At 39.4% G+C, this 12,341-nt stretch overlaps 1 protein-coding gene across 5 annotated transcripts in view; it reads left to right on the top strand.

The window, feature by feature from the left end:
* The window catches only part of BCAS1 (brain enriched myelin associated protein 1), a 63,569-nt gene that overhangs the window by 14,061 nt on the left and 37,167 nt on the right, over positions 1–12,341 (top strand). For 4 of the 5 annotated variants that reach the window (XM_074969911.1, XM_074969912.1, XM_074969914.1 and 1 more), the window contains exons 4-6: positions 6,129–6,269; positions 10,453–10,488; positions 10,860–11,063. In XM_074969911.1, coding sequence (XP_074826012.1) covers positions 6,129–6,269; positions 10,453–10,488; positions 10,860–11,063 — 381 coding nt within the window. The remainder of the gene's footprint in view (positions 1–6,128; positions 6,270–10,452; positions 10,489–10,859; positions 11,064–12,341) is intronic. The other variant, XM_074969913.1, reaches the window with a different exon arrangement.

Here is a 12,341-nt window from a genome sequence, read left to right on the forward strand (position 1 = left end):
GTTGGAGGGGCTGTACTATTCCTGCTAAGTAGCTGAAACCTGCACCCTGATCCTGGTTTGTGAGGTAAATTCTGTCCCCCTCCACCTCTGTATAATTCTCTCATTTATTCAGGTTTCAGAGGACACGGGGAGGTGAGAGTCAGTTTCTCCATGATGATTTTAAAATGGGGTAGAAAGAATGTCCAGATTCTTCTAATGTAATGCAGCATGCAGATTGCAGTCTCTCCTACAGTGGCATTGCCTCCCCACCCCTAGCAGCTCGTGAAAATCAGCATAACCTTCATAGGCACAGACGTTATTGGAACTACACTCCTTTATACTAGCTGAAGATACGGCCCATTGTGCCAATTTCTACATGCTGTTACATCTAGAGTCTTGCTGCTGAAGGTAGAAGAGTTATTCTGGATTTAGAATGGTGTAACAGAGCAAAAATTGGCCCATCAAATGTGTGAGCTCCAGGAATCATTATTATTGTAGCTCTGTGAAGCATTATGATGGTAGGAGTCTTATTATTGTGCGTATCTGAAACCTGGCATTGTCCAAAGTGTATACATCTAATTTGTGAAGGTTGCATATGTTCTGAAAACTGTTTTTAAAAGCACAAATCATTCTAAGAGAAACAAGTATGCCTTTAAGGACTGCTCTTGATCCCATTTTGAAGTCAGTGTCAAAAATCATAATGGCATCAGCAGCAGCAGAATTGGACCATCAGAAAATATAATGTAGCTTAATAACGCAATGTTACAGTAGCCTACAGGAATTCCCGGTGAACCTGGTAATCAGTTTATATGACTATAACTAAATAACCTCCTACATTATTTTTATTAATTAGATTTTATCAAGTGCATTCAGAGAAATAGCTTAAAGAGAATAAAACAGTTTAAAAAGTAGCATCAGAATTCTGTATATTCGGTAATAAAAAATAACTGTTAATGTATTTCTTCTTTTATACCAATTTCCTACTATTCTTTATGCCCCTTTCATTCTTAATTCTTAACAACCAGCCAAATGTTGACAGTTTGGACATGTAATAGGTCATGCACACAATTACCTAACTTGTCCACACAACTCTGTCAACTGCCCCTAACTATCAGGGATGAAATTTTCAAAGGAGCCAACAGGAGTAAGGCACCCAAATCCAACTGAATTTCAATGAGATTTGGATACTCAGCTGTCTCAGGAGCCTCTGAAAATCCCAGCCTACATAGACAGTTGCAGGCCTGACTTTGTGAAAACCAGCCTGATATTTCTGCAACATATAACTGTAGATGTAGGCACACTGTAGTTTGGAAACAAATACACTGTTTGGGTTTGGTTTGCTAACACACCTGTAAAAGTAAACATGTCCGGGTGCCTCCAGCAGGATATGCAAATCAGCCTTTGTTCACAATACACAGAGATTGCTGGGAGTGCTTTCTACGAAGAACACACTTTTACTTCCAATAATCTTTTTTCCAGAATTAACACCACGACTAAGTATTTAGATTGGAAAGACAAATAAATCTTCACTCCTGGTGAGAAATCACATTTTCACTCAATTCAACAAAAATAAAAAAAAAAAGAAAGTAACATTTTGTGTGTTTGTTTTGTTTAGCACTAAATTTTATTTCCCCCCCCCCTCCCATTTCAACATCAGTTTGGTAGGAAAAGAGTGAGGAACAAATAATGAATTTCTGATCGAGAGGAATTCATAATCAATTCTTTTCCTCAAAACAGGATTTTTGCCACTTTCACCATATTAAAAACCCTGTCAGCAAACAGGAGTACTAAAATTTGACCCTAATTCCAGTTAGGACTTGGTCCTCCCGTTAGTGAAATCAATGGGAGTTTTACCATCAACTTCAGTGGGAGCAGAAGCAGGCTTTTCTTCATGAATACAACAGGGAACGGTTTTTATAGTGCAACCACTTTGTCCACAGAATAAGTTCTCTCTAAGTATGTGTCTTCATTGCAGAGTTAGCCCATACTCTTACCTACGTAATGCCCACTCATGTCCTCACCCAACTTTGGTTGTGCTTCCAGCCCAAGCTAGCTGGCACAGTTGGTGCTATGGGTCAGAGTCCAGGTTCCACTTCATCTCGAACTGGTAACCCACCCACTTTGCGGTGAGGACACATTTGAGTTCCGATAGTCCTCCAGGTCTTCCCACAATTCCCCCCAGGACAGACAGATTCTCCCAGAATTCACTGGGAAGGAATCATAGAGCATCTTTTCTTACTGCAGCACAAGAACTATGGGATATGCCCCCAAAAGTCTTAGTGCAGCACAGTGGTGACGCAGTAACTTGGCTCATAGAATCATAGAAGATTAGAGTTGGAAGAGACCTCGGGAGGTCAACTAGTCCAACCCCCTGCTCAAAGCAGGGCCAACCCCAACTAAATCATCCCAGCCAGGGCTTTGTCAAGCTGGGCCTTAAAAACCTCTAAGGATGGAGATTCCACCACCTCCCTAGGTAACCCATTCCAGTGCTTCACCACCCTCCTAGTGAAATAGTTTTTTCTAACATCCAACCTAGACCTCCCACACTGCAACTTGAGACCATTGCTCCTTGTTCTGTCATCTGCCACCACTGAGAACAGCCTAGCTCCATCCTCTTTGGAACCCCCTTTCAGGCAGTTGAAGGCTGCTATCAAATCCCCCCTCACTCTTCTCTGCTGCAGACTAAATAAGCCCAGTTCCCTCGGCCTCTCCTCATAAGTCATGTGCCACAGCCCCCTAATCATTTTTGTTGCTCTCTGCTAGACTCTCTCCAATTTGTCCACATCCCTTCTGTAGTGGGGGGGCCCAAAACTGGATGCAATACTCCAGATGTGGTCTCACCAGTGCCGAATAGAGGGGAATAATCACTTCCCTCAGTCTGCTGGCAATGTTCCTACTAATGCAGCCCAATATGCCGTTAGCCTTCTTGGCAACGAGGGCACACGTTGACTCATATCCAGCTTCTCGTCCACTGTAATCCCCAGGTCCTTTTCTGCAGAACTGCCGCTTAGCCAGTCAGTCCCCAGCCTATAGCAGTGCATGGGATTCTTCCGTCCTAAGTGCAGGACTCTGCACTTGTCCTTGTTGAACCTCATCAGATTTCTTTTGGCCCAATCCTCCAATTTGTCTAGGTCACTCTGGACCATACCCCTACCCTCCAGCATATCTACCTTTCCCCCCAGATTAGTGTCATCCGCGAACTTGCTGGGGCTGCAATCCATCCCATCATCCACATCATTAATGAAGATGTTGAACAAAACTGGTCCCAGGACCAACCCCTGGGGCACTCCACTTGGTACTGGCTGCCAACTAGACATTGAGCCATTGATCACTACTTGTTGAGCCTGACGATCTCGTCAGCTTTCTATCCACCTCCATTCATCCAATCCATACTTTTTTAACTTGCTGGCAAGAATACTGTAGGAAATTGTATCAAAAGCTTTGCTAAAGTCAAGGTATATCACGTCCATCCCTTTGTCCATATCCACAGAGTCAGTTATCTCATCATAGAAGGCAATCAGGTTGGTCAGGCATGACTTGCCCTTGGTGAATCCATATTGACTGTTCCTGATCACCTTCCTCTCCTCCAAGTGCTTCAAAATGGATTCCTTGAGGACCTGCTCCATGATTTTTCCGGGGACTGAGGTGAGGCTGTAGTTCCCCAGATTCTTCTTCTTCCCTTTTTTAAAGATGGGCACTATATTTGCCTTTTTCCAATCATCTGGGACATCCCCCAATCACCCTGAGTTTTCAAAGATAATGGCCAATGGCTCTGCAGTCACAGATAAGCCTTTTCAATGTGGCTGATGACCTGGGTTAGCTCTACAGTGAAAACACACCCTTAGATCTGTCCAAAGAATGTTAGGAAGATCCTCACCTTCATGCCTACAAAGAACAAACTACTTTAGGGTTGAATTTGGCATCTTAAAGCACACCAACATGCTGTTAACCAACATACCTATGGATTTAACCTATTTTTGAGAGAGAGAGAGATGCTCTCCAAACATGGGTGCAACCTTATTGATGTCATTGGAGTTTCACCCATGTTAATAGAAGCAGAATTTGGCCAATACAATAAATCTGTATTTCTTTTCTTCTGTTGAATCACACTGTCATAGGATTAGCTGAGTTTTTTTATAAGTTGTTATTGGACAAAGTTATCCACTTGACTGGAACAAATCTGCCCTCAACTGAACCATCTATTCAACCCTTCACAGTACTCCTGACTTTGTCCCACTATGTTCAACCCTTCAGCAGAGCCATGGGTATATCATGAGCACTGCAGAACAGAAGAGGGTAAAGAAGAACTGGCCATTGCTAATCTTAATAGCTAACTGAACTATCACATAATAAAAAATCCAAGAGATAGTATGCGACAGAGTTAGGGGCAACTACGTGTCAAGGGAAGATCTAGGTGTCAGGATGACATCTAATACTATGTCAGCTTCAGAGCTTCCTGCAAAATACTTCATATTATCCTGCACGATCCAGTGAACAATAGTGTCTTTAATTTAATTGATGGCACTGTAGACCAAACAATATTTATTGCTTTGGGACTTGGATCACTCAGTGTTCTTGTGGTTTCTAAAAGTCAGTCAACTCTGATTGGTCAAAGCTTTCAATAAAAACAACTGTGATCAGTTGGTAGTTTTCGTTTTGGATTTGATTGGTCTAATCTGGCATATTCATACTTTTGAATGTAGTAGGCCTGATTTTTAATTCATTCATGTAAATATAAATCAGGAGTACCTTGTTTGCAATAAATGGAATTACAGTGGTATAAGAGATCAGAATTAAGCCCAAGACATTTGCAAATAGCAAAATAAAACAAACATAGATTTAAATAAATATATTTAATTAAATATATTAAATAAAAAAAATAAAATGTAAATAAAATAAAACATTCTACCATCCCACCTAAAATGAGAATATCACAATGGTCCCTTCTGGCTTTATAATCTATAATCTTAAAGAGCATGTATAATACACTGAATGTTTTTATTGAACACCATTTTACTTTCATACGTTTATAAAAAGGGCTGAAGTTTTAGAAGAGGTGGATAAAGGAGAAATCTTAACTGCTGTTACCCGTGAACTCTATAGAGTATTGGCATTAATGTTATTACAGTAATGGGGTTAGTCTGGTTCAGGAATAGAATTGGCTATTCTATTCCTGAACCAGACTATACTTCTAGATCTGGTATCAGAGAGTAGGATACTCCTGATTCATGCTCAGATTGGAAGATCATTCTCAGAAGCAGTGTCCTTTTAAGGGAATATACAATGGAGTGACTTTGAAACATTTACTTCCTGATTTTAAGAACGTTAGTACCTGCCCACTTCCTAATATTTCTCTGATTTTTTCAACATGACTGGTAGACATTGCATAAGCGTTTTACACATTTCCATATATCTCAGAATGTTTTGAACATGCATTTTAGATTAATGCATTAATGGAAGATTAATACATTTTTATTATTTATACATATTATTCAGGAACCTTTTTTATATAATCAGCAATACAGCATTAGAAAAACCCTAAATAATAAAGATAAACCCAGACCCTGCAAAGATTTACACACCCACTTAATTTTAAGCACATGAATAATCCATCTGAACTCAAAGGAACTATTCATGTGCTCAAAATTAAGTACATGCTTTAATCTTTGTAGAATTGCCGCCTTAGCATAATGATGAATTTGGGGCCAAATTCTGATCTCATTTATACCAGTTTAATCTGGAATGAAGTTAATCTTGGATTTAATTGGTGTAAATTAATTCAGACTTTGGCCCACTGGACTCAGATTAAACATTCACATACAAATTCTTCTCTCATTTGTAACTCTGGTCAAATCATCTGAATTCCACTGAAGTAACAGAAAGAGGAGGTTTGCCAAGTGATGACAGTCAAATTTTTGCTACTGTTCACCTAAAACAAAGTCCATGGGAACTGAGAGATAACGATTAAACAAAAAATATAACATTATTTTGGCATGTTATTGTCCAGGTGGATGAAATGAAATGTTTGACTTTAATACACCACATGTAAGTGTTGTATTATGTATTAATTAATACTTAATTATGTATAATTAATAATGCATTAAAGGAAATGGAGTATGTAATAGACTATGAATGCTGTTGCACAAAAGGAATCCAAAGTGGAAAAGGGCCATGGTGGGCATCCTGCTCAGAAGACACCAGCAGAATCCCAAGCTAAAGGAGCCAAGAAAAAGAAGTCAGAGAGTCCCAAGTTAGGACACAAAACATTTAGCAAATTCTTTAGGCATAAGGTCTGTATATGATTCTAGCAAAAGTGGAACCCTGAGAAGTAACAGATGGCTCTTGTCGCAGGGTGAAGTATTAAAATGATGGGATTTAATATGGTGCAATTGAAATCGGAATCTGGTCAACCCTTAAATAATTTGAAAAATAATTACATAAGCATATACCTAAAACCTGTGGGGAAAAAGTGTTTTGCAACATGGAAAAACTTCCCTCATATACCATCTGTGAATTCAGGATTCTGAAAGAATTCCTCTAATCTGCTAAAACCTATGTTCTTTTATTATTGTAATAAGTCATTAACACTAACCAAACATACAATGGCCATAATCCGAATACATAGAAGATTTGCACTGACAAACAATGAATTATGAAAAAAAAAAAAGGTCTCCTTCAATGGGATGCTAGCTCTAAGGGCCCAATCCAACTTCTAAAGAAGACAATGAAAAGATTCCCATTGACTTAATTGGACTATTCACATGCTTAAAGTCAGGCATGTGCTTAAATACTTTGCTGAACTGGAGCCTATAACCCCAAACATGTATTCAGTAGAGGTGGTTGAAAAATGAGATATTTTTCCACCGAAATGCTTGAATTCTCATTGTAAAACTGAAACATTTTTGGCTGAAAACTGAATTTTGTTCTTGGTTGAAAATCTTTTTTGTTTTTCCTCCTGAAAACGTGAGGAAAGCAGACACTGCCCATGAAAATCCAGTTTTCCATTGGAAAAAGAAGTGTTGACCGAGAATTTTGAACCCAGTCCTAGTATTCAGTGTGTTAATCTTAATCAAAGCTTTTGTCTTAACAAGGACGATCAAGATTTATGTTGTGATGCACTGTGGTTGGGAGACAAAGAACAGTAGCATTATATCCCAAAGAATGTAGAGTCAGAGACCCTTTAGCTGAGGGAGGAAAATAATATTAATTGCATGCAAAAATTCCACTCAGACACCCACTTGGAATGTTTTGGGAGTAGGGGGCTTTTATAATAAGTAGCTATGTTAGGGTTAGCGGTGGGGAGGCACCTCTTTAAAACTGACAAGAACATTTTATTCTCCACTGTTCACTAAAAGTTCCAGGTTCCTTCATTTTTTTTCTAGACCGGAAATGTTCCATCTCATTAAATCTCATGGAAGGTACGACAGTCTTTCCGCTGCAGTTAAAACTATTGGGCACTGTCTAGATGAGGAAAATAGGTCATGTTTTGAAAACATGACAGCTAACATGTTTTGACTAACACATTTTTAAATAGTGTAGAGTATTTAATGCATTTAAAATAAGTTAGCTGGTCACAGCCTACCCCCTAGACCCTGCACTAGTGTCAAACATTACTAGCTAATATGTTTTTAAAAGCTATTTAAAAATGCATACTTTTTATGTTGACTCATTCCTCCTTGTGTGGGGATTTTTTTATTGTGTTTTTCAGAGTGTGTGGGTGTTTTGTGTTTAAATATGTAAGAAATTACCACACTATAAAACAAGTGTAAGTAATATTGGAACTACAAATTGTGACACTCTCCAATGAAAAAGGTAGAAAGTTCAAAGTTGAGGCTAAAACACTACCCCGTTAGTTGTGGCAGAGGTCTCAAATCAGGGCACTACCTTTTGTGCCAACACAGGAAGGTCAGTCCTTTGTCTTGGTTTGCTTCAAAATCTGACATTAGTAACTTAACAGTGGAGTTCCTCATGTCTTAACTTCTGGTCCTGTGACATGACAAACTGTAATTTAAACATGACACATCTTAGGCAATTAGATAAAGAACTAATGTATTTAAAATGATGGTTAATTGGTTTAATAAAATTTAACTGTGAACACTTCATTTTGAGAACCCTTGGTTACTTGGAGTTTTTTCTATTTAATAGTCTTGTTAGCTTCAGTAATAATCCTGAAGTATCCATCCTAATTGAAGGAGGATAGCAATGATTAAAAAATCCATTGTTTTTCAGTGCTGTCACTTATATAAAATACTAACTTCTAGTCAAAATAAGCATACTAAAAACCAAGTTTCAAATGTTGCTTCTGAGCAGTAACATGGACCCTAATAACTGGAAACATATTAAGCCTGGTACCCTGGGATTTTGTTAGCTTTGATGGGATTCTCCCAGCTGAATCCCTGTGCATCTGGCTATTCAGATCCTGAGTGTATGTCGCTTTATGCTCAGATCTAGTTTTTAAATATAACTTTATTGATTTATGAAATTCCATCTGGGGAGGAGAGAAATTATTAATTAACTTTCAGGCATTATAGCTGAAGTCAGTTTCTGGCATTCACCCTGGAGTTCTGTAAATTACTCTGGATCATTGGAGTTAACCACAAAAAGGGGAAATTCATGTCTCCATCAGAACACTCACACCTGTTCTTTCAAGAAATCTCCCAACTGCATGGCAAGGTGCCTAGAATTAGAGAAGCAGGAAGAGCATTTGCCCTATATTCTAATTTATTGCTTCTCTTCCTTTTACAGAATTCAGCTACTCCTTTCCTAATCTAAGCTGCCCTATTATTTGGAGTGAGCAGCTCAAGAGTCATGATAACTGGTTCAGTGAAGTTTGGATCTGGTTGCATAAACTGTGTGCTGCAAGGCTACCAGTGTTGCAATAAATCCAAAGATCACACTTTTCATGTGAACAAACTCCCAAATCAAAAAGCAAATCCCAACTAAGACCACTAGTTTTACCTGATTGTTTACATACAAATATAAATTCGCCCTGAGTTAACAGGTCTTGGGTAGGGAACTCTGCAGGAAGGCGGGGTGGGGGCAATGGAATCAACCTCCAACCACTGGTGCCGCCCCTCTGTAGCTACAACACCGGTTTATAGACTGGAAATTCCTAGCTCCCTGGATCCACATAAGTGTGGACCTCATGGTTTCTTCCCTAGGCTGCCCCAATGGTCTGCTCTGTTGATGATAATCAGAGATGATATATTCCAGGCACACTCCACGGCCTTTAGAGTGCAGAGATGCCCCACGGCTTCTCTCTTTGCCGTCTCCCTCTCCTCCTGAATAGCCTTACTGCAAAACACAGCTGCTTTAAAGGGTGTGTGCAGACCTTCTGAGCTTGGGTAAATGTTACTCCCAAAAGGTCTCCAGAGTACAGAACCTTTATCTTCAGTATTGAAGTAGGGCATACAGTGCTTTGCAAAACTCTGCAATAAGACCTGATGCTCGAACAATCATAACAACAACAAAAATGTACTTGCACGGTCATTTGTAATGGGCATAGCTCAAATATTAACCAGGCCTCAAAACAGAAATTAAAAACAAACATTACATGGCCCTATATAGCCCAAAATCCATCCTAGACAATTCTCTACGTCAGCCGCACCTAGTATAATCAGATCCACCTACATTTAAAGGCCTGATTAAGCAATTATTGCAGCACTATCTGCAATATCTTACCTGCGTTTTGCTACAGAATATAGGCCGCAGTATAGCATTTATCACTCAACATTTCTTATCACAGAAATTAGGCCCAGATTTTCAAAGACACCATTTTGCAAACAGTCCCCGTCTACAAACATAAGCCAAGGTTTGTACACATGTATTGAGGGTTGTATGTGCATATGCGCACACACAGGCACACACACACAAATGTGTGCCTTTGAAAAGCTGTGTCTAGTTGTTGTTGTTTTTAATTTGTTATGCCTTATACTAGGAAATGAGTTGGAGATTTTTTTTTTCTTGAAAGTACAAGTCTGTGAAAATAAATGCATGAGAACTGGCCACGAAGCACCTGACATGAAACTCCAGTGTTTCTAAAGATATAAATAATTGTTGGGAAAAGGACACAAAATGCACCAAGTAAAGGTGACTGGTGTACTAGTGGATGAGTTTGAGTTTGGTGATTTCCATAAAGTGAGCATGAAAGCCCAAGACCTTTTAGAAGCCAGCTCTACTCCAGTAAGGTAGAGCTGATGTAGTGTGTATCATTAAAGGGCAATTCCTCTAGGTCAAGCAAAAGGTTTATTGCTGGAGCTGCTCAAACTACAGCTGCCTTGTTTCTTAAAAAAGGGTTGGTAGAAGCAGGGCAGTCCAATTCAATTTACATGGCAGCAGGAGTCTGGACTTTGACACACACAAGTATTCACTGAAAAGAAAATGATTAGAGATACAACCAATTCCTACACTGTGTAACTGAGAAGAATGGTATTGTTCAAAACAAACTTACCTTTGTGCTTTGTTTCCCTTTAGTCCACAAAAGAGGCCCAGGAGCCAACTAATGCCCAAGTGAGTAGGATTACTTATAAGTCATCCAAATGACTTATATATAGTCATTTTTTTAACTAATGTCACTGCCACATCCGGTCTGACACAATGTATGAATGTAACAGTTAACAGTCTTTGCAATGGATGGATTTCTACTTAGTTTACATCTTCCCTGCCATGAGTTCACTGCATTACTTACCTCTGAAGTGTATGGCAATGCAATTTGTATGAGTGATGCTGTACAAGTTGTGCTCTACTGTGTCATATTTCTTGGGTGAGCGTGGTTTATTGCGTCATCGCTCTTGTCATGAGTGATGCTTGAGTGTGTTTTGAGTCCGTTTTCCTTTACAAAGTTTTATTGATGCTGTAACGATTTTTGTGTATGTCTCTAGGGTGCTGAACAGCCGCCGGTCACCTCTGTCAATGTAAAATCTGAAAAAAATGCCCCTCCCTCTCAAGAATCGCAGACTGCAAAAGCCCCTGAACCCGCAGCTCAGAAGCAGGCAGCAGCAGCAACTACTGAAGCCCCCAAAGATATGGCTAAGGAGAGACCTGCACCTACTTCCACACCATTGAGCAAACTCTTCTGGAAAAAGGTATGTCTAGATTTCGGAATGGTTTCCTCTGCTCCCCATCTCTGCAGTTTGGGGAGATAATGTAACTGATTCCCTGATGAAGGAACCAAAGCCAAGAAGTTAAGCAGAGTCACATTTTTAGACAACGTAGGTAAGTGTGAATGTCTGTGCAGTTACCACCACTGTGCATGTGCTTTGTGCAGTTGCCTGTGCAAATGGCTATTGATGGTTATTTGCACATGTATTTCCTTTACAAGTGTGTAATTATGACCCTTCTGGAAAAGGCCTATATGACTTAATAAAGAGTAATAACTTCCTATAGAATTTTTGAGCTAACCCTATGAATAGGTGATATAAATCTCTATTAAATTATATAGGTTGGTTTAAAAATCCTTTAGAGATTATATTATTCTTTAATAAATTCTATAGGTTTTTAGAGTAATTTCCATAGTAGTCTGTGATGGGTTCGGTCACAGAGACCCCCCCTTGGTTACTGTCACCTGACGAGCTGGAATTGCCTCTGAGCCCATTTTCCCTGCCAGCTTGGAACTCCAGAACACCTGCTTTTTTGAGCCAGACATGCTAGTTTGCTGCAAACACAGACCCAGGTCTGGTTTACGCCCCCAAAGCTGCAGACTTTAACCAAAAACTGCTTAGCAAGTTGCCTATCTCCGGCACCCAGTTTCAAACCCCAAATAAATCCGTTTTACTCTGTATAAAGTTTATGTATAAATAAATTGTTCACCCTCTATAGCACTGATATAGAGCTGATATGCACAGCTGTTTCTTCGCCCAGGTATTAATCACTTACTTTGGTTTCAGAGTAACAGCCGTGTTAGTCTGTATTTGCAAAAAGAAAAGGAGTACTTGTGGCACCTTAGAGACTAACCAATTTGTTTGAGCATAAGCTTTCTTTGGGTTACTTTGGGTTAATTAATAAACAAAAGTGATTTTATTAAGTATAAAAAGTAGGATTTAAGTGGTTTCAAGTAATAACAGGCAGAATAAAATAAGTTACCAAGAAAAATAAAACAAAACATGCAAGTCTAAGCGTAATACACTAAGAAACTGAATACAGGTAAATCTCACCCTTAGAGATGTTCCAATACGCTTCTTTCACAACTAGACTCCTTCCTTGTCTGGGCCCAATCCTTTCCACAGTACAATCCTTATTAGTTCCAGGAGGCATCTTAGGTGAAAAACAGAAGATTCCACATGACAGGGCCCCTTTGTTCTGGTCCACCCCCTAATATATCTTTGGCACAAGGCGGGAATCCTTTGTCTCTCTCTGGATTCCCA

Source organism: Natator depressus, chromosome 13 (assembly GCF_965152275.1).
Source record: "Natator depressus isolate rNatDep1 chromosome 13, rNatDep2.hap1, whole genome shotgun sequence".
In the NCBI taxonomy this organism is placed as follows: domain Eukaryota; kingdom Metazoa; phylum Chordata; order Testudines; family Cheloniidae; genus Natator; species Natator depressus.